Consider the following 26,067-nt stretch of genomic DNA (forward strand, 5'->3'; position numbering starts at 1 on the left):
TTTGACTTAATGTTTAATTTTGTGTTTTTAAAAAATAAGTTTGCAAGAAAGTATTAGTAAGTATTAACTTGAGTTTACATACAGTTTCATTTATGTATCCTGTAAAATTAATATAATAATGCACCTTGAAAATCATGATTTTAAACCTTGAAAAAATCTTGAAAATTTTGAAAGAAATATGCTACTAACCCTGTAAATGGCCAGATGAGAAGAACCATTGGTTGCCACTAAGTTTAATTCTTTACCCTACTGACATATAGCTTTTGTTATCCATCAATTGAGACAGAATTTGGTCAATCCAAGGAAAGGTCTTATTCCAAACACTAAATCTTGCACCATACACTTTCTTACACTTGGCTACTGTTCCATCCAAACCATCAGTTCTAGCAACTTTAGCATCCTCCTGAATCTTGTTATAATCTTCATCAATTTGCCGTTTAACCTCAAAATACTTATCCATCCAGATTTGCAAATGACATTTTGTTTAAGTATTGAAGTGTCTTTATTTCAAAATCACATGCACTGCTTATTCGTCTACACTCGGAAATGAACACAATAATGAAAGCTAAAGTTATTCATTTGATGTACTCCTACAATGGCCACATCACTGGGTCTTTATGCCTCTGAATTCAGTCTTTGTAATATCAGCACATTTTTCCACCACTCAGTAGTTAGTTGAAGTCATTGAACTTGTTAACCAGCTGTTGCATCATGTTCTTTGGAAGTACTCTTATAATGACAACATGCACATCTGGGATCTTTCAGCTGCTTAATTCTGTCGTAAATATCAGTACAGCAAAAATGCTCAGTTGATCAACACATTTTCATACTCAGCATTAGTCGAAGTAGGACTGGCAAGCTTTTGAATTTGCCACCCATCAATTACATCCATATAGAGGACTCCTGCGTAAGTGATTTTCTGTGTCCCAGAATTTTTTTTCATCCAAACACGCAAGATAAGCATTTCCTAGACATCTGATTTTTGATGTTAAATTTTAATAGAGACAGGGAGAATAAGGTAGACAGACCTATAAAATGGTAGAGTATTTATGTGCATAAAGATGCACATGAACTTAATCCAGAAGGAGAATATCATATGAATAGAAGAAAATTAAGGATTGCAAAGTCAGTAAGATTTCTTTATCTTGGGATGAGAAAAGGTGTTCAGATCTATGGACTACTTTTATTTCAGATGCCACAACTGAATCCGGAGTCTATGTGCATGACGGGACTGAACCTGTTTCAGCAACTGTCCCACCTGTCCAGAATAGCTAATGCTTCCAGTGATAACCCCTTGAATGAGGACAAGGTAAAGTCTCCATGAAATCTTAATATTTGCACTTCTCATTGATATTCAAAACATATTTGTCTCATTTTTCTGAAATGCAAGAGAAAAGGCTTAGTTGGTTCTGTATGTTCTCAGTGAATGAAATTTGAAGTCCTTTTAACAGCAATTTCACCTATCCAAGCCCCATATTTGCAAATATGTAAATTTACAACATTATTTAAGTTCATTCAGCTTCAAGCCACAGAACTTAAACAATTTTTATGACTTTGGTTCCTCTTCTAGCAAGTTTAATTTCAATTGAAGATAAATTGAAAAAAATTTGTGTACTTATATATTGTCACTGGAATATGTGTTGCATTGCATGTTTGAGCTCTTATTTTCAAGATCAAGCTCACAGGTCATTATTCAAAGTTTCTTTTGTTTTGCTTTGTAACATGAAAGCTACAAAGATGAACTATGGTACACCAATGTAGGTCAGTTTTATGGCATTTCATGTATCACAGTCATGATTTTATCTTCAAGTTCAAGGCCACATACATTTCTAATCCATTTTTTAATACTTCGTGCTCAAATGCTCTTTCATGCAGTGCAATGAATCTTGATTAACTTCCATATCTGCACAATAACTTTACAGCTCTTATCGGTCATAGTAAAATTTCACTATTGTTAACTTTTGTAACCTCACCATGGTAGGCTGAGGACAAGTTTCGTGTTTTTATTTACTTTTGTCTTTTATTTGCCATGAAGGTGAGTGGAATGGATCAGCTATGGAGCATTGCCCTCAGAGCATTGGACACTGATGTGAGCATCACTGCAATACAATACCTGAACAACTATTACATTAACTATGGTAATGGTATTTTGGAGAAAGAAGAGGAGTTTGTCAAGCGTTGTATGGAAAGTCTAGTGAAGGCATCAGACGAGGCTGAACAGGTACTTCACAGATTATCTGTAAAGGATTATTTATAAGATGTAAAATTCACGAGACTCAGTAAATTGAGGTTGGCCTAGCTTCGTCAAAACTGGAACTTAATATATTTTTTGCAAATAATATTGCCATGTTGATTATTATTTACATTTCCACTTTAAATTAAATGTATGCTCCTATTTATACGTATAAGTTTTTTATATGCTGAACAGATTTATGCTAAATATTACCACCAGACATTAGCTCTACTTGTCATAGATGATGGTGCTTGGACATTGAATAAGGCCAGTACAGCCGACTTCTTGAATAACGTGTTGTCACTACTCCTCCTCATATCAGCTTGGTTGGGTTTTAGCTAAAAGACTTATTTTGATGTCTAGTTGGTCTTAAATGAAAATGGTGCCAGTCTGATGTCCAATATTGCTTCCATGGCAGCCATCTTGAAAATCCTGGTTTTGCTACTCCTCCTGAATGGATGGTCATATCAATATGTAATTTTATCAAGAGACATCTTATGGTCCTAAATGAAAATGGTGTCAAGCTGACATCCAATATGTAAACCACAGCAGCTAATTTGGAAATCTTGTGATTGCTGAAGAATATCAACAGTTAAAAGGAAGAAAATGTATTGAATGCCTGAAAAGTCTGTTTCACAGTAGTATATACAAGTCCTTTCCAAGGACTGTTTGTTAAGTAGTTCGTACATTTTTTTATTTACTGCTTCCTGTTCTGATGCCAGTAGTGAATCTTCATCCTATGTTACTTACGTCTTGTAAACATATATATGTGCAGGATAATAACTGTTGAAAATAATAGATTTGTTTACTAAAATTTATGGGTGAAGAGAGAAGGCTCTTTGGACCATTCTTTTGGATACATATTATTTGTTTATACCATAACACCATTTCTTTATTGGACTAGCTTAACTTATAAATCTTGCTCCTAAAAAAACTTTTTCTTATTATCCAGGATCCAGAGACCAATTTGTTAATAATTCAGCGAGGTTTGGTTTTGATGAAGAACCACTTAGAAGCATTCCGCAAACGTTATGCCTATCATCTTAGAAATTGGCAGATAGATGGGCGAGGTGTTCTGAGCCATCAGAGAAGTTTGGTGGACAAGCAGGCAGCACAGATTCGCATTCTTTTGCAGCCTGCTGGAATGGGGGAGAAGGTATATAGTGTGAAATTAAGAGGAGTAAATATTAAGGTTATGTATGATTTATAAAACTTACCAATTATGTAAAATCTCACATGTCCATCAAGTACTTTTTTGCAGGATATTGGTGAAAATTAAAGTTAAATTTAATGGCTTCTAGCACAAATAATTTTGGTTATATTTGTTGGGAAATACTGAGACTTAGTGGTAAGTATGCCATACTTGTGGCTAGAAGGGAGTGGCTTTAAATCAATATATCAAATCAGCCAGAATTGGTTACCATGCCTAGAACCTCAGCACTAACCTTCATGTGCTGCTGTGCCATACAACTTCAAAAAGATGTTTGGCTGACAAAATTATTGTAGCGTAGACTTAATCCATGCTTTACCTTGTTTATGTCAACTTAGAATTTTTATTGTATATCAAATCTTGCGTTCACCATCTTGACATGCATTTATGGAAGGGAAGAAGCATATTTATTTTGGGGTTAGATGGTCAGAGGTCAAGGTCACTAACAAGAAAAATGCATAACGACTTTGTTTCTGGACCATATATCTTAACCAAAGTCTATGGTGGGGACCGCTTAAGGTATTGGATGAGGCCTGTAGATTTTTAGGTGAGAGGTGAGAGTCATAAATATTTTCACAAAATAAATTTTGTTCCTTGATAAAACTTTGTGAATGGTTGGCTGTTAGGGTTTAAAATATTTTGAGGTGAAAAGGTCAGATCTTTACAGTCATGGTACATCTAATGAGAAAATAGTGGTTTCTGCATGTGAAATTTAAGGGACTGTTAAACACCGGGCAGGCAAATAATGTGTTGTTTTCAGTACACATGTTGATATTCAGTTATCACATCAAATTACGCATATTTGCCATTTGAATTGCACATAAACCTTATGCTTTCTCTCTATACAGAATGTTTTTGTCTTTTTTTTTGTATGTCATGTCTTTCATTCATTGCCATTCTTAGTTTAATCTGCTCTCGATAGAACTTTTAACTGGTTTTCAGATGCAGATTAATAAAAGAGAATTTGCCATAAAAAAATATAAAACTAAATCATGTAGATGTGATCTCACTCATTAAGAACACAGATTGGAAATTTTCTTGTTTTAGACACCATTAGAAATGTCCTCCACTGATCTGATTGCTGAACTGAGGGCAGAAGTAGCAAGGTGGTGGGAGTCTCTGCAAAAACAAACTGTGCAGCAGCAGGATACTGAGGGTTGCCATAGCAATTCATTGCTTACACCCATATTAGGAGCAATGCTTGGGGATGGACCAATCAGATTGATCACACTGGGGCAGGAACTGACTTGTGATATGGATGAGAAGACCCTGGGAGAAATGCAATTCAAGGACAATCAGGTGAATTCATTATTAGTAGTATTTTCATAACTTTAACAATAAATTGTAAAATAACCACTATACAAATTAAGACATACTAAGGACGATTGTAACAGAAAACTCCTGTTCCAGAGTCAGGGTAAACTTGAATAATGAGACCTACTTTAAGATGCAATGTCATTTGGCTTTTGGAGTGATATGAACCTAACATCTGAATTACTGACTAAGAGAAAGAAGATTTAAAGCATATTGTTATTTCCATTGCTCTACAATGATTTCCAAACTTAAATAAAACACCAGATGTGGAAATCTTAGAATTAACTTTTCACAGTACATTGACATGGTGTGATTGGGATTGGTAGTGTAGTGCTATGCTAGATTGACTGACTACAGCTACTTTTTATGTTATAGCTGTTTCTATGAACATGCTTGGCATCCAGGGAAGTTGTTTTCAGTGTGGAGTAGTCAGCTATAGATGCAGTTTGGAATCTTGTATCATTTTTATATGAAGTCTGAGTAATCCGAATACCCTGGCACATATATGTTTAAATGGAACAGTCCTTAGTATGAATGCATTTAATTTTTCATTAATTGGGATACAGTGACAGAATTTTTTGGATGACTGTGCTGGGCTGTTATTAATTCAATAATGTGTGCACCCATGCTCTCTCTCATACATTTTTTTATACAGTATTTGTCACTGAAATAATTCTAATTTTGGAATGAAACACGATATTATGAAGAACAAAGAATTTTGCATTAATTGATTGTTTCATCTTCAAGCAAGCTGGGAAACATGGGGGAAAAGGTTTCTTTTTGTGATTATGCAGGTGGTTTTGTAATGTGTTTCATTGTCACCATTGCAAGGTACTTCTCTAAATAGATGTTAATAGCATTATGTATTATGTGATCAAATTCATTCTTCATGTCATTGCCAGTGAACATGTGATTGAGTTAATCTGATTAGCTGTCCATGGACGCAAAGCCAGTGTTCTTACAGTGCATGTCCAGTGTGATAAGTGAAAGTTCAAAGGTTAAAGAAATTTGCTGTTGTCATGTTTTAAGATGTTGTGAAACATGTTCATGAACAAGCAAAATTTGTACTTGCAAATCGAGTTTAAAGAAATAAAGGTACAAAAGTTTTATTTGATTGAAACAGAGATAAGTAAATCTGAATATCTTTTGATGTAATTTAAACAGAAATGCTTCTTTCAGTTTGAGACATTAACCTTTTGTCATAAAATGTATGTAGTCCAGAGTCTGAATTTGTGCTCGGGTTTGAAAATAGACTTTGTTAGTATAAAATTTAGATCATGACAATCTTAGTTTTGACAGGATTTCAGTGGTGCATCTTTACAGGACAAATTCTTTTGTGCTGCTTAGACACTATTGTGACTTTGGGTCCTATTAATTAAATAAGGTATGATTTCCTATGCAGTTGGTATTTGTGTCAGTCGGAGCAAGTCGACCTCCACGGAAGATGGATGGAACCCTGCCTTCATCCTGCCTCCCAGCACCCACAACAGAGCGTTTACCCATGATGCTTTTAATTCAAGAACCATATTTTGGACAGCTTATGAACATGTTGGAGAAATTGAGCAAGTTGAATGTTGTTCCAGACAAAATTGTAAGTATTGGTCTATTTGTTTCTCACTCCATTTTTTTAATACTCTTTTCTTTTCTTTAGCTTATAACTAAGGTATATAAGGTACACACAGTTGTCATGCAGTATTTGTGGTTTGTGTTGCGGTGTATTTTCCTTAACTAATACAAAACTGGACAACTGCTGTATTAAATACCTCTAGTCTCACCTTTGCAATTCAGATGTGGTTAGAATTTCGTATACATCAAACCACTTTCTATGTCCTGCCTATTTTGGTTTTATTTGCAGGAAGGCAGAGAGAAGTGGGATCTTTTGACCAAAGCTCGTGTCCTGTCCAGAAAAGTGTGGGAACTACTGATGCTTCTACCAACCAATATCACGATGTTGCAGGGTTTCCGCAGTGTAACCTCAGACAAGGTAGGTTTACCATGTCTTAAAAGGAAACTATGACGTCTTAAAAGCTTGTCCTTAATAAGATGGATATAATTATGTGCTATATCTCATGCTGTAGTCATTATGAAAGTCATACTGTTTTTTCCAGTTTTTGACATCACTGAGTGCTAATCATGTGTGGTTAGGTTCTTTTGTTTGACCCTTATTGACCATTCGGGTGGCCTAATGGTTAGAGCCTCTGCCTCGGATACAGTAGGTCGTGGGTTCGAACCCCGGCCAAGTCATACCAAAGACATATGAAAATTATACTTGCGGCTGCCTCACTTGGTGCTCAGCATTAAGAGGTTAGTATTAGAACTGGTTAGCCTGGTGTCACTATAATATGACTGGGTGGGACATGATGTTACATGTATGCAGCATGATGCCCCAGTGTTAGATATCACTATTAAGCTGTCTCACTGCAGACAATGTAGCGATATGACTGAAAGATTGTTAAAGCTATGTTAAAAATCCCAAACACACACAGACACAAACATAGACTCTTAGTCTTTATGTTAGTTTGGGCATTAATTCTGATTAGTATTTCAGTTTAGTATAAAAGTAAGTATTAGATGCTATGTTCTGTTTAACTATAAAATGTTTCATATCAGTCTTTGATAGGGCATTAGTAAAGCAAAAATTTTGCAACTCTCATGTTCCAAGATGAATCTAGGTTCCCAACATGAGTAAAGCTTAGTAGTTGACCATGCACGGTCGTTGTATTTTTTTTTCTTCTTCTAACATCACCTTGTTTCTATTTTTCAAAGATCATACTATATCAATGTCTGAACCATTAGAGTACAAAGTATAGGTTGTAACTTGTTTTTAGTATTGACTTACAATACACTTGCAAATAAAATTTAAATTCAGTTATTTAGAAAAAATGATTTCCTTTGAGAGCTATTTATTAAAAGGTATCAGTCTTTGTTATGAGTATCTAAGAATGGTGTCCTTTTAGTGAAGTTGATAATTTATCTTTTGAAGGACTCTGATAGTCCTAACTGGAACGAACTTCTAAATGCACAGAGTCCACACAGATTGATGTACTCACTGCAGATTGTGGAGGGTCTCTGCAGATCTCAACGCCATAGGAAGAAGTCATTTGTAAGTTGTTTTTTTAATTTATTTATCAAAATTTTTGTGGATTGTATAAGATTATTTAATGGATTCAGTGAGACTATTTAGTGGATTATATCCGAGTATTTATTTGCCTTGATGCTGTTTTACTGATATTAACCAAAGCTGGTACTTCATTAAAGGACAAGAATGAAAATAATTGTCTTCAGTTTTATTTTGGAGATATTCAGAAGAATACTTTGTATGTTTACAATTGAAAAAATTAATTCTTTTCACACAAAATTGTTTTGACTCAAGCTGTCACACCACTTGGTTTAGAATTTTCTCATTCTATATTGCCAGGGTTTGGTTACATGTGCTTCTGTTATGTGTTGCAGAAATAGAATGTTATTTTGAACACATTTTTGTAGACTGTGAGAGAGAAATTCTTTTGATATAAATTCAGTTAAGACTATATATTGACTAATTAGCTTCAGAGAAAATCTATAACTTGTCTAGAAAATGTGGTTGATACAACAAATGTTACCATTTGTTTTAGGAATTTTACATTTTTTAATTATGTCTTTTATTTTACAGAATATTAACATCTTGTGATTATTTTATCATCAGGTACTTCATTCTTGAGTGTACATAGAAAGCATAATCTGTATAGAGTTTTTCATTTGTTTTTACAAGACTGTATTTGTCATTTTTTGGAACATTATTTTTAAGCATTCCATTAAACCCTTCTGCATACATATATACATTGTTTGGATTTTATTTAAGGCATGCAAAATCAAATCTTGAAATAGAATGATTTCAAAGGCCATTTGGAAATTCTGCTAAGTTAAATGGGACAGACAGCAAGAGTGATAATTCTTGAGTGTGTTTAATTACAAAAGTTTAAAAAATGCAAGGTAGTTCTCCATCTTGCATGCATTTAGAATAATTCTTTAATTTTCAGACAAGTTCCATGATCAGTTATCTCAAACAGCCTCATTGCCCTGTAGCATTAATTGCATCTTTTTCCTCATTTATGATACTTGTACAAGTCGCATGTTTTAAAGAAAACGTTTCCATGGTTTCAGATGAGATTGGGTGGAGGAGACTCTCATTTGACAAGTACTGACTCAGAACTATCTTTAGAAGGTCTGGAGTCTCCAGAACAGTTGTGGAGCAAGAGAGTAAGGCCACTTTGTACTCACACTCAACAGATGTTATTCTCTTTAATTATAAAGCTGTAGTTGGTGTTCATAAATGCTGACCATATTATTCACCAAATCTGCAGTGTTGTGTGAACAAAGTTTTAAACTCAACCATGATTAATCAAGAATTATGTATACAGCATAGAGGGAATGCTCAAATTTTGACAAAAATGAATATTTACAAGTAGAAATTAAGATATAATACTAAGTTATTTTGTTTTGTTTGACTCATATTCTCTTACATTTGATCAACCAATTTAAGCACAGTGGTTAAAACTTGGTCATAGTGTCCATAGCAGTACAGTATTACATGCAGAATCATGTTATAACGACTTTTTGATTATTACCTTAATTAGACTAGCTTGATACCTCATTGAGCTGCAAAGTCAGACAAACTTAGTGAGTGGCAAAATCAAACCTTTGTAGATAGTTCAGGAATCAGTGTTGTAAATAAATATAATTTTCTTGTTGAGTGGGTACTGTATATACTCGGTATAAGGTGATTCAATCATACAGTGGTCCAACCTACTTTTCAGGTCTGCAGTAAGCTAATTTTTCTTTGACCCTCATTTAAAGGAAAACAAGCTATAATTTCCATATGTGCCTTCCAAAAATATTTTTTGTGTATGGAAGTATATATATTGGTTTAGATGTAGAAGTTAAGAGATAGAGAATGTGAAAATGTTATGATTTTTGTCTGGTCAGACATTGTTACGCTTGCTCAAAGATTACCAGTATTTGCATGTAATTATATAAATAATTACTTTTCACAAGACAAATGTCAGTAACATGCAGTTGGAAGAAGTATTCCATCCATCTCAGCTTCCATCCAATTTCATGGCCTCAAAGAAAGAATGAAAAATAAAACTAAATTTTAATTTAAAATGTTTGAATTTCATGTGACCAGAGATTATGGCTTTGTGAACTAAACTTTTAAAGGTTTCTGATGACTCGAGTTGTGAACAAGAGACTATGCATATTTATTGTACCGGTATGTTTGGAAATAAGTTTTATTAGGCCATGGTAAAATATATATACTTGACATGATAACAAGTTTCATTAAAAGTTTGTACATAGGTTGGATTCTTTCAGTTCTGTAGAAGCTTTCTTAGTGATTTGAATGGTCAGCAGCTATGTAATACGGGTGAGCAATATCAGACATACATAGGGCTCTTCCTTTTTTTCTTCAGTTTGTGACCAAAGGTGGCTTGAGCCACATGTTCAATATCTTCATTTGTGGCGGTCTTCAGATGAAGGAGACAGAGCCCTGGAGTCAGGTTAGTGTTTTATTATTATACAGTCTGATTGTCTATCATCTTTGGCAAGGCACTTGACTCTAATTGCTATTGTATGATGTGACTTCAGAAGTATTTCTTTATCTTTAAACACCAATCCCAACCAAAGCAAGGGAATCTCAACTGGCTAATAGTTAAGTTGATATTCATGAGAAGTATGCAACAGTGGTTTCACTCACATCAAAAGTAGCTTTGAAAGATGTTCTGTTAGAGGAAAGTCTTCATCTCAATGCATCTTTACATGAGCCAGAAGATAATCACACACTGTTTTAGGTTTTTAATGAATATTGAAATTATAATTTATCACTGAGTGTCATCTTCATCTTCAAAGTTAATTATTAGTAAGAATTTTTGCAACATGTATGTAAAAACGATGGCTCACTATCCACTCACTATGAACTGCTGTTGGAACATTTTGAATGGTTGTCCCTGCTGTGAGCATCATTATTGTCATTAAACACTGGAAACAAAAATAGTAGATGAAGAGTCCTTATGTTGGGTAGGCCTAAACTTAAAAATTGTGTTTACAGGATGACCTTCATGATGAAGATCAAGGTCACATGCCTCCCATGATGAATTGCCCTGAGGTCAGGATCAAGGTCATATGCCTTCCGATGAAATTACAGAAAATTGAAGCTCATTGTGATTAAAAAGATACTTTCTGATTGGAAGACAATAACTTTTCAGTCTGTATATTTTCAGTGGGAACAGGAGTGTCTTGCCTGTCTGTTGCGATTGATAAGCCAGTTCTCTGTGGATCAGTCAGACTCTGATTGTGTCCATGATGATGTTTTTGAAACATTTGAAAGCCCAAGGAAGAAGCAAAAGAAACAGAAAGGACATGACAAGATTCTTATTCCAAGGCTTAACCAGGTAGTTACATTTTAGTTTTTGCAAAAGTTTAGAGTTTGATTTTGATATGAACTGTGCTTGTAAAGAGAAATTCTTAGTCTGAAAATGTTAGCCAGGTTTTTTATTATTGACTGACCAGTAGTCAGTTTAAAGTTTTTCAAACTCAAAAATTTTTAAAGAAAATTTTAAAATAAAATATATTGAAAGAATGACCATGAAGCAAAAAGAATATTTTAAGCAAAATTTCATGCCATGAGTGAGAGTTGAATAAGTAGGTGGCATACCAATTCAATGGCTTATCCACAGAACCTTTTGACTAAGTAAATTTGAAGAAGTTATGTCAAATACAGGTATTGTAACATGTAAACAAAATGTAATAGCTATGTGATATGTTTTCAGAAAGTTATTCTTTTATAAACAATAAACCAGATTGAGGGATACTGCATTGATTAAGGTAGCATTGAAAGATAACATTGTAGAATGTAACATTGAAAAGTTTAGTTTCTCATATTTGTTTGATTCTTGTCTCTTTTCTACTACAGTAGCATTCAACATAGAAAACCTCTATCTTTCTGTACCCATGTCTTCCAAAGTAATTTATGAACTATTATGCAGATCAACTTAAAGAAAAGAAAAACATTCATTTTGTAAAAGTGTATTTGCTATGAGTGTTTGAACCTTATAGAAAATGCGCAATGTCTATGTTTCAGACCATTCTGTCCATGCTGAAAGTGGATTCTGTGTTACAGATCTTAATGAACATTTTATATGATGCAGCTTTACCAGGGTATGTGGCTATCATCTCAGTATTACATTTTGTGTCATAGTTAACTAAGTTATCTTTTTAAGCTCCCAAATTATATTTGAATATTTTTTTTAAATTATGGGACAGGTTAATATTATATGCAAATGCAATTGTTGTTTTTGTTTATATATTTGTTGGTTAGTGTTAACAGCACATCTAACTCTGTATTGGCTGTATCATGCAAAGGAGATGGAAGCCTTGTCCAAGGAAACACAGACCTGGCGGATATTGAACCAATAACACGGATTACAAGTCTCACACCCTATCAACTGAACTACCAGAAGTTTTGAATATGAAGTCATAATGTTAGCAATGTTCCTGCAGATCAATTTAGCTATATATTGGTGAATTACCAGAAGGGTATGAAATCTGATTTGTTACAAACAATTTTGCCTCTTCATGTTCAGAAAAAAAAAATGGTATATCCTTCTCTAGGATACTCCCAGTGTTCTTTTGTCAGTTATCTTTGCCTTTATTTCAGAGATTCGAATCAGATGCATGCTGGGTCTTGGGGTCGATCTGAAGGTAAGAAGCATAAAGTACATGTACAATGGGACTTGAAGTTTAACTTTTGTTTTTGTTCAACCTTTTGTATAGAATGGATGTTTTCACTATAGGCAGTGTTAATTTTATTGTTTCATCTCTTTTAAAATAGAGAAAGAAAGAAATCAATTTTTAATCAGATGTGTTAATGTTTTAATTATCTTTTGGACAATCCTAAAAAGCAATGGATTAAGTATGGTACTTTGTGTGGAGGAAATTTTTGTTGGTAAATAGTTGCCCTACTAACTATACAATGTTATAATATTTTCTATTTGCCCTGCTAACTATACCATGTTATAACATTTTCTGTTTGCCATACTAACTATATTCAAATGGATGTTTCCTGATTCCAATATTACAGAAAATAAGCATGTGCCAGAACAGAATCATCTAATATTGTTAGACGATTAGCAGAAGATAATTCACATAAAACTGCAGAAGCCATGAAAATTGAACCATTTAGTATTGCAACAGACAGGAGCAGTGATTATTCTGACAAAAAGTTGTAGCCAGTTAGTATAAGAGACTTTGACAATGAAAAGAGCAAACTCAGAGTTTTCTTTTTTCATTACCAGAATTAACAGTAGATTCCACTTGAGAAAACATTTTTTATTTGCTAAATAATGCATTGAATAAGTTGGCAGAACTGGATGGGGTTTTCAGCAGATGATACATCAGTGATGACTGGAATTCATAAAGGAGTTGCATTCTATATTTTGATAAATGTCTCCATCAGTGTACATATCAGATTGTCCTTGTCATATGATGCACCCTGCCGCAGGACAGGCTGCCGATATATTACAAGAACTCCTGAAGTATCAAGTTGGCATTCTACCTGACAATGTACTTAATGCAGACAGAGTTGATGTGCAGTGGCACTTTATTTCCCAGCTAAAAGACCCAGTAACTGGAAGATATATATTTCCTCTTCTTTGTCAGGTTATGAAAGGAATATTGGTTCTTTACCATTCTAATGCTGACTGTGAGAGATTGTTCAGTATTATTAACAAAAATAAAACTGAATTCAGATCCATGGCTATGTAACCCAGCACTTAGTGCTCTACTGGTGTGAAAACATTCATAGTCTCAGCTGGTACAAAGGGTTTTGAAATGCAATATGAGAAACTTGCATTTTAAAGCTCAAAGTGCTTTATATGAAAATTCAAAGCAGTAATTGATGTTAAAAGACCAGAGGGGTAAATAAATCATTTTGTACAGATGCTCATTGAATTTTGAATTTTATTATGTTATGTTATATGTGGATTACTCTTTTTCTGCTGGGATTACTCTTTTTGTCCACTTGGATTACACTTTGTCCTTGCCAGGGGTTGGCATGTATGCAGCTAATTTGAAAATCTTTTTATTGCTGAAGAGGATCAGAGATTGTTTCAACTCTATCTGTTTAAAGAAAGAAATGGTCTTGTCTTGAATTCCTGAGATTTATTTTTAGCCAGTGGAGTATCATTGCATTTGAAGGACTCTTGTTTCATCACCACATGAAGGACCATTTGATTATATTCACCACTGAATACTTTAGAGGAATACATTTTTTACCTTTAAACAAATCTCTGTACATATTTGCTCTTTTCCTGTTTTTCACAGTGGTACACTATGTCCTTTCTTTCCTGGTATCCTGGGCGCTGTCATGTGATGAGGTGCGTGAGAGTCTTTGTTCCTCACCAAATTTTGACAGCTGGCTCAAGAGACTGACACTGGAGGCACCAGAGGTAGGAAGATGGAAGAGTGCTGTTTCTTATATAATTTACAAAACAAATTGAATATTTTGCATTTTGTAAGTCTATGTGAACAGATGATTGAATATTTATATAATTTTCAATGTTTATTATCACATGAAATAAAGCAATAGACCACAAACTGTAGTGAAATGGCTTAGAGACATTTGAATGTTCAAATATCATGATGCTATAATATCAGATACAGAGGGTTTATGAAATGTCTTAATGGCTTAATTGGCAAAAATTCTAGTGTGTTCATTTTGACTTTTTCCTAGCCCCATGTTCGAAAGGAAGCTTGTGCTGGTTTGTACCATCTTTGTTTGGGGAAGACAGTGGAAGGTAAAACTGGGTACCCCTTTCTCCTACCAATATTGTCACGGCTGCTTACCTTCTTGGAAGATGCCCTGCAAATCAAACCCCAGAAAAATATTGATGTAAGTACCTCTGATTACAGTTAAAATTTCCATTTGGAAGACAGAAATTATGTATATTTTAAAGAAACTGTGCACACCAAGAGGATTGCTCCAACCTACTTTCAGTTTTTTTGGGGTTTCCTTTTTTATTTTTGTAACATTGTTTAAATCATGTCCATGTTCTAATATCTTTGTTTACACTACCACCAACTTTGTTATGTTAGTGTATCTTGGGATTGTTGTTGTTATTTGGGCTTTAATGCCATTTTTCAGTGCATAATAGGCTTTACACAGCAGCCAGTATAAATGGTAGAGGAAGAATCCTGGAAAACCCACAGTAAGAACCATGACCCACAGGAAGTTACTGGCAAACTTCTCACATACCCACATTGGCCAAGCAAAAGACTTTAACCCATGTGGACAGGTTAGGTGGCAGTGATCGATAAAGGCTAGCACTTTTGACCACTTGGACCCCACCCCACCCATTTTGGGATTAAGATGTGATATACAAGAAATTAGTCACCATGACCTACTTTTCCAGGCTTTATGAATAATTGTTTACAATTATTTACTCTTGCTGCATAAGTGGGATTTGTGAGCTCCTGTTAAATAACAAACTTGTTCTGCACTGCATAAAAATGTTTTGTTCTATTATTAAAATATTCATGCTGCAATTTCATTGAAAGTTAAAATGAAATATTTGCTCATCCTCTGAGTGCCTACTCAGGATTTTTAAGATCAGTACAAACTTTGGAACATTCTTCTCCATAATGAACTGTATCTGTGAAACAAAGCTTTTTATGTACTCCTTTTACTTTTTTTCACTTGCTATTGGTGAACACATATGAATTATGAGGATACACAACTAATTTTAATGTTAGATACTTTAATTATACTACCTACATGAGAATATTTATAACATTGTTCAACTATTTAATAGGTCTTATGTGGACAAGAATTTCATGCTTTTAAACTTTTTAAAAAAAATTATTCTGTTCCCTTTATTTGATTTGATATAAAAGATGTAATTAACGATATAGCTGTGACGCTTGATTGACACTTTTCAGCATTTATGATGATTGCACTGAAACTGAATTAAAAAATAGAACTTTAACAAAAATTTCACTTAATACAGCTTATTTAATTGGTTTTTATTTCTTAAAGTGCTGATACAGGTAGAAATTACTGACATTTTCATGGAGCCTGATACTGAATATTGTTGTTTACAGTGTACTGAAAATTTCTATTTTATTGAAAACTTCATAAACTATATGATTTCTTTTTAAAAGTTGCATCTTTTATGATGTTGAATCAGATTTTTTGGCACTAGCCACTGTTGTTCATGATAAAGTGAGCTGTATATTAAAGTTTAATTCACTAGATTATCTTCACATTCAACAAATTGGGGCCAATTCTTATATTTGCTAGAAGAAGAAAATTGGATCCATGCCTGGCCCCACATTGTAAGCAGATTCATGAGTTGTCAGGGTGCGAGTTATAGAGGGAGAGGTACAGATAAGCATACATGATTCATCGATGAACTGAAGAAAAAGGGTTTAAATTTTTAAATTAAAATCTAACTATGCATATCTTGGATTAGGGTGATACAAAGCTCTTGATGGTTGTTTTGTTCCTACTGTGGAGGAAACCCAAGTTTTAAGGTTTATTTTTGACCATAAACTAACTTCCCATCCACATATTAGATACTTCAGGGACAAAGTCATTGCCAGATTGAGGTGCAGATCAGAAGGGCTTCCTCTGGTTATACAGGTGATTATTAAGATTGATACTTGAAAATGACTCGGTTTGTACAGATCAACTCGTAAATTCTTGATCTGATACACACTCAGGGACTTGGACCATGTCTGATTGCATTTAGAACATCCCCCTTTTAAAAGCTTCTGTATTAAGGCAAATGAACTTCATTTTGAAACAAAATTGGTTCTTTGGTGTGCTACCAAACTATCTTCCCATCCATCTAACACTGCATATGATGTATGATGAACCTTAGAGGTTCAGAAACCAAATTTCATTATACCTTTTTTCCATATGATTTCATTGAGACTTGAAAACAGCAAAAATCAGTTTCGGAAGTATTACTTAATTCAGTATTCCCAAATAACCATGACTGTTAGGAAAACCTCCCAAAATAATATTTAACCATTGAATTAAAAATGTTCTCAACAGATCCTCTCCTTTTTTAGATTAAATTCAGTAAAACCAGAGCCTCTTATCATAGCCATACTTCCCTGATGATTCGTAAGATGGAAGCAAAGACAGAGTTGCTCTTGCCGCACCCTATGGATGAACCTCGATCAGAATACATACAGTGCCAGTGTTCTCTGACAGTGGAACACATTCTTAAACATGGCACTTTATGCATTCTGGTAATTAGTAATACAGTGGAAAACAGACTTTATGAACTTAGCTGTTTTACATTTTTAGATGCAACAATTTTGTGATGAATTGTTTTGACAGGAAATTCCAGCCACAAGGTTTCATAATGAGTTCTGTTCTTATTATGTGTATCAACTGCCATTTGATTGTTTAAAATTACACAATTACTTGAATTTTTGAGTGTTTCCAGTATATGTATTTCTGTATTTTTTGGTATTTTTAAGTAATTGGGTATTTTTCTTTTTCTTTTTAGGTGGATCAGCCAAAGGAAAAAGAACCCTTTGGCCCAGGCTGTAGGGATTACTTTTGGCTTCTTTGCAGATTTGTGGATAGCATATCAAAAGAAGATGCAAGTCCTGACTCAGTAAGAAGTTTCAGTGATTTTATTACAGTTTAATTTTGAAGAAGTGTCATATTTTATTACAGTAAGGTTATGAAGACTGTTGCATTGTAGAATATTGTAGATTTTAGGATTGTTTTTGTTATGTTTGATTTTTGGATTTGAATTGGTTGTGAAGAGAGTGCAGATATATGCTATTTGTTTGGAATTGTATATATTTGGAATGTTTTTCTTATGTTTGATTTTTGGATTTGAATTGGTTTTGAAGAGAGTGCAGTTGGAAGCCATTAGTTTTGAATTGTGGATCTTAGGAATGTTTTTGTCATGTTTGATTTTTGATTTTGAATTGGTTGTGAAGAGAATGCAGTTGGAGACTAAGTTTGGAATTGTAGAAGTTGGACAGTCCACATCAAATTGTGTTCAACCAAAATGGACCACAATTTTACAACATAAACAGACCGCTCTGGTGAATTAGGTGGTTATAGCATCTGCCTTGGGTGTAGGAGGTCACAGGTTTGAACCCCAGTCAAGTCATACCAAAGACCAAATGGTAGATGCAGCTGCCTCACTTAGTGCTCAGCATTAAGAGATTACTGTTAGGACTTGTCGACCTGGTGTCAGGATAATGTGTTTGGTTGGGACATGATGCTACATGTCATGGCATGATGCCACAGTGCTAGATATTACTATAAATTGCCACAATGCAGACATCATAGCGATATGACTGACAGATTCTTGAAGTTAAATTTAAAAAATCCAATTCATACAAGCACAACATAGACATCTGTTGTTATTGTATTTTCATTAAGAAGCTAGGGTTTACAAAGTGCAAAAAAGATATTTTTTCTTAGAAAGTGATGAACATCAGGTAAATTAGAAAGCCTTTTCTCTCTCAAATGCATGTTCAGTTGGTTTTAATTGAACATGGTACTGATCTGTCCCAGTATTGTGACCACAGTGGTCATCTTGAAAATCTTGTTATTGCTACTCCTCCTGAATGGCTGTTTGATTATAATGAAGTTTTTGCTAAAAGATTTCTTATGATGTCAGCTTTTTACTAAATGAAATGGTCTGACATCCAAGCAGCTGTTTACTCCTCCATAACAAAAATTTGTCACCAAGATTTCTTATCGTGTCTACTTGGTCCTACATAAAAATGGTGCTTATCTGGGGTCTAATATGGCTGCCACAGTGGCTAGGTTGGAAATCTTGTTAACATTATTTCTCATAAATGAATTGTCATATCATAATGGGGTTTTCACTAAAAGACTGGTTATTTTTTAAAGCTATGTTTAAAATCTGAATCTCACACACACACTCGCATGCACGCACTCACGTGCACACGTTTTTATCTAACATTTTCGGGTGTTACTAAAGAAGAGCAGTTTCAACAATTCAGTAATCAATTGAAAGTCTAAAACTATGAGCATAGGTAGAAATAAGTGAAAATGTTTGAGAATTCTCTGTCATTCTTCTACAAGGTATATTGTCCTTCATGTGCAGCAAAAAATGGACAAAAATCAAATATTCTCTGTTAACTCTTGACAGATGTCCCTTTTGTGAAGGAAAATTATTAAAGGATTTTCATTGGTCATATATAAAAGGGCCTTTATGGTCAGTTATTCTTGATAAGCATTTTTTCTTAAGGCAGGTTTCACCATATGTCTTTATGTTGTTTTGCAGGACAATCCAGTGAACTTAAATGTCCTCGCCAAGAAGCTGTCAGTTTTAATTGTTGACCGCCCATTCTATGAAACTAGGCATGGTTATGAAGAAGACGAAGGGCTCATTGGAGTGATAAACCTGTGCACTACAGTCATCAAGCATAATCCGCCATTCAAGTCATCACTGGAAGCACAAGTATATGATGTTCTTCATTTTTACAAATTTCCATTGTTCTACTTTTTCAGTTCAAGAAAGGATTGATAAAAGATACTCAACCAGGCAGATTTTTGGATAGAGTGATTGCTAGATTGATAGAGTTTTTGGTCATCCACGTTGAAGCATTTGGTTTTTAAATGGATGTACTTAAGGATTTTGGTAAACCTATGAAAAGATGTAGACAACACTCTGTGCCGTGGAGATTGTAGATAGATTTTTCATATTATTATTACAGTCGAAAAAAGTAAAGGTTACTTGACAGTTTAACCTAGAGATCCTGGAGGAAACCTTTAAGCTCTGGCAGGAAATTTTATAATGTTAACTCTATCAAAATGTGTGACAATGTTTTTAACTTTTCAACTACATACACAAACAATAGAGAAAGCTAACCTGAACCTTTTGTCTTCATGCTAAGGACTTCATCAGCAGACTGATTTAATCTGTACTGTTTCAGTTGTATGTTGTTGACAAGTTAAAAACATTGTCAAATATAAATATTACTACACAGTTAAGCTTTCATCAAACTATTAACTATTAAAATGTTGTTTCAGGATATCATTTTTTAATCATTTACTGTCATTTATAATTTTACAGGAACTGATAGAGGAGATATTTCAAAGCCTGTTTGCTCTGCCTTCTCCGGAAAAGCGTTATTTGCCAAGGTGTAAGAGTCAAACATCCAGGTCAGCAGCATATGATTTGTTGGTTGAGATTTGTAAAGGCAACCTGGACAACTACATGATTCTCCACAACCGAATGCTTCATCAACACACCAAGGGTATGCACTAGTCTTGAAATTCAGTCTGTTTCCTATACCTTTACACCATATTTGTATGTTGAATTTAATGAAGATAGTTCCAGAATTAAGAGTGTGGATGGAGGTATTGCTGGGATATGAACTAACTCTTGACGTAAATAAATGTGGATAGAGGTAGAGGTCTCTACTAAGTACTTAATGTTGACCAGTTCAGTAATTTTATTGATTCCATACTTTGTGGAAAAATGCCTTCTGACCTTCCAACCCGTTTGAAATAAAAAGAACTGCCCTGATTTTGTGAAGAAATTTTTAAATTTCAGAATCTTCCCCAATGTCTCAATGATTTTGACACATATAAACCATACACAGGCGTCATTCTTTAGTTTTTTAAGTAATTTAATAGAAGATTTAAAGAATAATATTTGCTTTATGTCAATTTTACATTTAGGCCAGTTTCAAGCACTGTGTTATGTCAGCTGTGGATTATGAAATCTTTTCTAATCTTTTCATGTCAGCCATAAGGTATAGCATATCACATTATGATGTCTGTCAGTTACTAATTTTGTTTTTGCATAATAACTTCATTTCTTTGCCATCTACATTTGCTTAACTTTGTGGATATCTTGAAAAGAAGCCTTTCAGTTTGGGCTTGGCTGTACATCACAGACCTGGACCCAATATTGCGGATGGTTTGTATGTGGGATTAGGAAGAAAACATAATTTTGAGGTCAAAGGTCTAGGTCACTGATAGAAGGGGAATGGTTTCAGCACAAAAATTTAAGTCCTTGAACATTTACAATCACCAAAGTTTGTGGATGACTTAACACATTGGGTAAGAAGAAGGACAAGTTGGGGTCAACCAGTCAAAGGTTAAGGTCACTGACTGAAAGAAAGGACAAATGGTTTTTTCCTATTATCTTTAGTTGTAGGCACATATCATGACCAAGGTTTGTGGAAGGCATGCACGTAGGTATGGAAGAAGTCTGTTGTAGATAACTTACACTTAATGTTAAAGAGAAACCTATAGACTATGGGGTCTAAAGATCAGAGGTCACAATTGTCTAAAAGCAAAATAGTGGTTTCTGAACAGTAAGTTTAGTTAAAGAACACATACCTTGACCAATGATTCAGATCATTGGTACCCATTGGTCAATATCTTGAGAGTCAGCCTTGTCCTACTAGTTCCAATATAAAGGACTACTATGCAGGGTGAGCATATGATGTGGCATTCCAGGTACCCATCTTAGCAAAGGAAAAGGAAACTTTTGTGTTGTTTATTTACAGATCTATGTTTATATACACAAAAATAATATTTTGATAAATGTTACATATTTAATGATGTTAGTTGCTATGATTTTAATTTAATTTTGAATGAAAAACCTGGAGTATTTGTTTTTTGTTCAATTGTTTGAAAGAAAGTCTTGAAATTTCATGACAACTGATTTTCCGGAATAAGAATTTTAAGTCATAAAGTCATAAACTTACTTCAAGCAATGTATTATTGTCCAAAGCAAAGTCTTGCAAAGCCTTTAGTGATATGTAATATCTCAAATCTCTAGCACTTGTCAATTACACATGAAATGTAGGTCATCTGAGCACTCATGTATTCTTCTGGCAACCAGTTTGGCACTCCATTAATTAGCTTGTAAGATATTTTGTTTAGAAATTATGGTGTGAAATATATATCAATTTCAGTAATTAACTACTGGTTTTCTAACTGTATAGATATTTTAAATTACAGCAAAAATGAATCATTGGAAATAAATATTTATCTTTTGAAATAGATGCCTCCTTTCAAATCATTATTTTAGTTCTAACATGAAAAAGATAAGATTTGCCCCATTTTCACCATTGCATTGCTCATTGAGCTTTTCTGTTGAGAAACATGTATTTAGATTTGATTAATAATTATTTTTACTGAAATAAATTCATGTATATGGAGTTTAGAGTATATAGAGGATACACTTTGCAACATTGTGATATTGCTGTAATTTTTTGGCTAATGGTATAATCAAACTAGTTTCCTGCCACAACCAAGTTTGGAGCAGACTATTTCATTTGATCACCAACAAACAGTTAAGCCAGCATATATAGAATAGGTAAAATAAACTCTGTTTGAATTATAATATATGCTGATTACTATTGCAAAATAGAGAGTATCAAGTTTGATTATATCAACAAACCACAACATCCCTGCAACTTGAATGGTTCTGATCTACAGTCATTTTCCATGTGCACTCATTCCACCTTACCAAATTTTACAGTGTCATCTGACCCATATACATGCATGGCGTTCTGCTGCTGCTACCATATTTTTAGAAACAAATAAGAATTATGTCATTCTGTTGCTATATAATGACTTCGAAACTGGAATCAAGGATAAATTCATTATTATGGATTACCTTTCTGAGGTAAGATTAGTGTTTGTGGGATTGCCCACAACTACCTATGATAGAATATCCTACAACAGTCCACATATTTTCAAACCCTCTGTGCTGCACTCTTGGTATGATTCTGTAATCTGATGTTATACTGAGCATTGTTGTTGATGACACATGCTTCTGAAATAAGTATCTGTTGTGCAAAATAAATCCCTTTTTTATTTTGTAACCATATGTTTGCAAGGGAAACAAAACAACCTCAGGTGTATGTGATTGTGATAGACTACTTTGTTAACTTATTAATGCTTATCTCTCTGCAGATAGCCATGCTTCCTATCCATGGGACTACTGGCCACATGAAGATGGACGATCCAAATGTGGCTATGTGGGTCTGACCAATCTGGGAGCCACATGTTACATGGCAACCTGCATGCAGCACTTGTACATGATTCCACAGGCCAGACAGTCTGTCCTTCAGGCCAAGGTTATTTAAGAGCTAGTTTATGATGTATTTTAAGACCATTGTATAACAAGTTTGTACTGTTTTTTGGTCTGTTGTATAACAAGTTTACATTGTAGTTTAGTTCCATTGTATAACAACTTTTTGCTGTATTTTAAGTACATTGTATAACAAGTTTCAACAACCTTCACAACATACTTATTAAATCTTTGATATTGCTGTAAGATGGCCTAGGTTTGATATTGCTGTAAGATGGCCTTAGTTTGATATTGCTGTAAGATGGCCTAGGTTTGACATTGCTGTAAGATGGCCTTGGTTTGATATTGCTGTAAGATGGCCTAGGTTTGATATTGCTGTAAGATGGCCTAGGTTTGATATTGCTGCAAGATGGCCTAGGTTTGATATTGCTGCAAGATGGCCTAGGTTTGATATTGCTGTAAGATGGCCTAGGTTTGAGTGTGTGTTTGTGTGATTTGGATTCGTAGCTTTAACAATTTTTCAGTCATATCGATATGATGTGTCAATTTACAGTGATGTCTAGCACTGAGGCATCATGCCGTAGACATGTAGCATGATGTCCCCCCCAGCCACATTATACTGACACCAGGCCGACCAGCCCTAACACTAACATTATAATGCTGAGCACCAAGCGAGGAAGCTGTTAGTACCATTTCTGTAAGTCTTTGCTATGACTCGGCCGAGGATCTAACCCATGACCTCCCGCATCTGATACCGATGCTCTAACCACCGGGTCACCGGAGTGGTCGCCTAGGTTTGATATTGGTGTAAGATGGCCTAGGTTTGATATTGGTGTATGATGGCCTAGGGTTGATATTGGTGTAAGATGGCCTAGGTTTGATATTGCTGTAAGATGGCCTAGGATTGAAATTGCTGTAAGATGGCCTAGATTTGATATTGGTGTTTGATGGCCTAGGGTTGATATTGGTGTAAGATGGCTTAGGTTTGGATTATCAGGATGGTGCAGCTAACTGTTTTCAGTATTCTTTCTTTGCTAATGACCAGGGTCATGTTGAAAAAATACTTTTGTAAGCGATTCACACCACTATATTGCTTATTGGTGTTTTTCATATCCATTGTGGAGGAGCTCAAACTACAGTTCATAATATATAGACATCCATTTGTTTATTGACTGGAAAAGTATTTTCTTTATTATTTTATATTTAGTAGAGCTAATTTCAATTTATGACAATGTATTTTCAGATAGAAAATAATATAAGGTTTTGTTTTCTTCATCTTATTCTGTCTTTTCCTTTGCAAAGCATTTCTCTCCTACCACCCCACCACCCTTTTTTTTTTCAACAGTCAGGTCACTGACTGGGTATATACCTCAGTGTAGTAAAGTTGGTAAATAAATTTTCAGCATCTTGTGGTAGGTTTCTTTCATAAACGGTGTGCTTTTCATTTGACTGTTTGGAGTGTCATGCTTGATGAAAATGGTGCCCCTTTCAAAGTGATCCTATTTTTCATTTGTATCTTATTGCCGTGTCATATTTTGTGTTTTCATCAGTTTATGAAGCATGGTTGGATGCAGGGTTGTGCAGCATTTTGTGTGGATTGGTCGTATTGTAATAGCCCCCCATAGCAGGGCATTCATATTTCATGATGAAAGAAATGTCCCAATTATAATATAACATTCCAGTTTTGTAAGCGATTGAAATTTTTTTCTGATTTTGCAGAAATGTCGCACATGTTTGATGGAATGAAGTGAAAAAGTTGAAAAACATCTTTATACTTACTGCCATAATATATGTACACTTACCTCTGGCATGTTGAAAGAGATATTTTGATTGCAATATATAAATAGCTTTGATGCTGAAGCACTCTTGTCATCTTTTTATTACAGCATTCAGCCCAGACTAAGCATGAAGGAACACTAGTTGAACTTCAGAAGATGTTTGCCTACCTGCAGGTTTGTAATCTGGAATTTTCAGACTTTCTTTTCACTGTTGTAAAAAATATATTTTTTGCATATGCATTTCATTTCCAGAGAATAACTTTTATTCATGTGAACAGATTTAGGTTGAGTTTGCTGCATGTATTGTCCATTGTTTTGGGTCAGTTGATTTGGGAATTGTTAACTTGAAATAAAAGGTCCTTTTTGCTAAAAATGGACTGCACCCATGCATTTAATTTCTGAAAAGAACTGAACTTATCTATAACTAATTTCAGGGATATTTAGTACATATGTTTCTTTTTGCCTAAAAATGAACCCTTTAGATTTCAGAGTTGGTAGCTTTGAGATCAAGTTCACTGTTGCTAAAATTTAGTTTGGTCCTTGCATTTTGTTTCTGGACAAAGGCTGTGCATGTGCTCTCCTTTTGTGAGCAGGGCATTGTGTGCCATTTGCAGTACTCCTTTGTATTTCTTTTACAAAGATCATCAGGGTTAATCGTGATTTATTTTAATGCTTCAGTTTTTCCATTCAGAATATAACCACCTTTCATATGTTTACTTCTGTTTAGATTATGTTTAGGTTAGGGGAATCATGGTTGCTCAGTTGGTTAATCCAAGGGTCCTGGCATCAGTACCAGCTCGAGTTGGCTGCCTCATCATATCTTTATGTAAGGTACTCAACTCACATTTCCTGAGCATAATCAGGGCAACATTTTGTGTTAAAAATGCAGTTAAAAATACACCAACAATAAAACCATCTTCTGTTCAGTTAGTTTTGTTGTCCGTTCTTGGGGATGGATTTTAAGTTGAAAAATAAATTGTTGCATGCAAACATTTGACAAATTCTAATGAAATTTAGTTTAAACTTTGAGTGAATTAAAAGCCAAAATGGATGATTTATCTTCCAATCCTTAATACATTTTTTGTATTTAATTAGCATTACCTCTTGGTGTAGTTTTCTGTTTTACCCCTCATGTAGTCGATGATGATTCACCCTCCCACACATTATAAGAGGTGACTGATGGAGGCAGGGGTTGTGGTGGCTTTGTGGTTATCCTGCCAGACTCAGAACTGAATAGATGTGGGTTTGAATCCTGCTATCATATCAGCCTGGGTTTAGCTACCATGGTGTGTCCCTGGCACTTTACATTAATTGCCAAGGTATTAAATAGCCTAGCTGTGTTGCTGTGCTGTAAAACACTAAACCAAACCAACTCTTTGGAACACGTAAAATTTGACTTATAACTTTTATGATTTATTTTCATACTTGGTTTCA

The 26,067-nt window shown here is 34.4% G+C and overlaps 1 protein-coding gene across 2 annotated transcripts in view; it reads left to right on the top strand.

Annotated features, from left to right (window-relative positions):
• Positions 1 to 26,067, top strand: part of LOC149805595 (ubiquitin carboxyl-terminal hydrolase 34-like) — a 147,292-nt gene that overhangs the window by 61,017 nt on the left and 60,208 nt on the right. For both annotated transcript variants that reach the window (XM_089950231.1, XM_089950232.1), the window contains exons 23-41: positions 1,193 to 1,309; positions 2,036 to 2,221; positions 3,186 to 3,389; positions 4,491 to 4,742; positions 6,160 to 6,348; positions 6,613 to 6,741; positions 7,741 to 7,860; positions 8,901 to 8,996; positions 10,208 to 10,294; positions 11,015 to 11,185; positions 11,875 to 11,951; positions 12,451 to 12,494; positions 14,115 to 14,239; positions 14,524 to 14,682; positions 17,312 to 17,422; positions 19,082 to 19,258; positions 19,874 to 20,057; positions 22,738 to 22,901; positions 24,742 to 24,807. In XM_089950231.1, the coding sequence (XP_089806357.1) occupies positions 1,193 to 1,309; positions 2,036 to 2,221; positions 3,186 to 3,389; positions 4,491 to 4,742; positions 6,160 to 6,348; positions 6,613 to 6,741; positions 7,741 to 7,860; positions 8,901 to 8,996; positions 10,208 to 10,294; positions 11,015 to 11,185; positions 11,875 to 11,951; positions 12,451 to 12,494; positions 14,115 to 14,239; positions 14,524 to 14,682; positions 17,312 to 17,422; positions 19,082 to 19,258; positions 19,874 to 20,057; positions 22,738 to 22,901; positions 24,742 to 24,807 (2,658 nt within the window). The remainder of the gene's footprint in view (positions 1 to 1,192; positions 1,310 to 2,035; positions 2,222 to 3,185; positions 3,390 to 4,490; positions 4,743 to 6,159; positions 6,349 to 6,612; positions 6,742 to 7,740; positions 7,861 to 8,900; positions 8,997 to 10,207; positions 10,295 to 11,014; positions 11,186 to 11,874; positions 11,952 to 12,450; positions 12,495 to 14,114; positions 14,240 to 14,523; positions 14,683 to 17,311; positions 17,423 to 19,081; positions 19,259 to 19,873; positions 20,058 to 22,737; positions 22,902 to 24,741; positions 24,808 to 26,067) is intronic.

The sequence above is a fragment of the Sinohyriopsis cumingii genome, chromosome 2 (assembly GCF_028554795.1).
Source record: "Sinohyriopsis cumingii isolate HCF-2022 chromosome 2, ASM2855479v2, whole genome shotgun sequence".
In the NCBI taxonomy this organism is placed as follows: Eukaryota; Metazoa; Mollusca; class Bivalvia; order Unionida; family Unionidae; genus Sinohyriopsis; species Sinohyriopsis cumingii.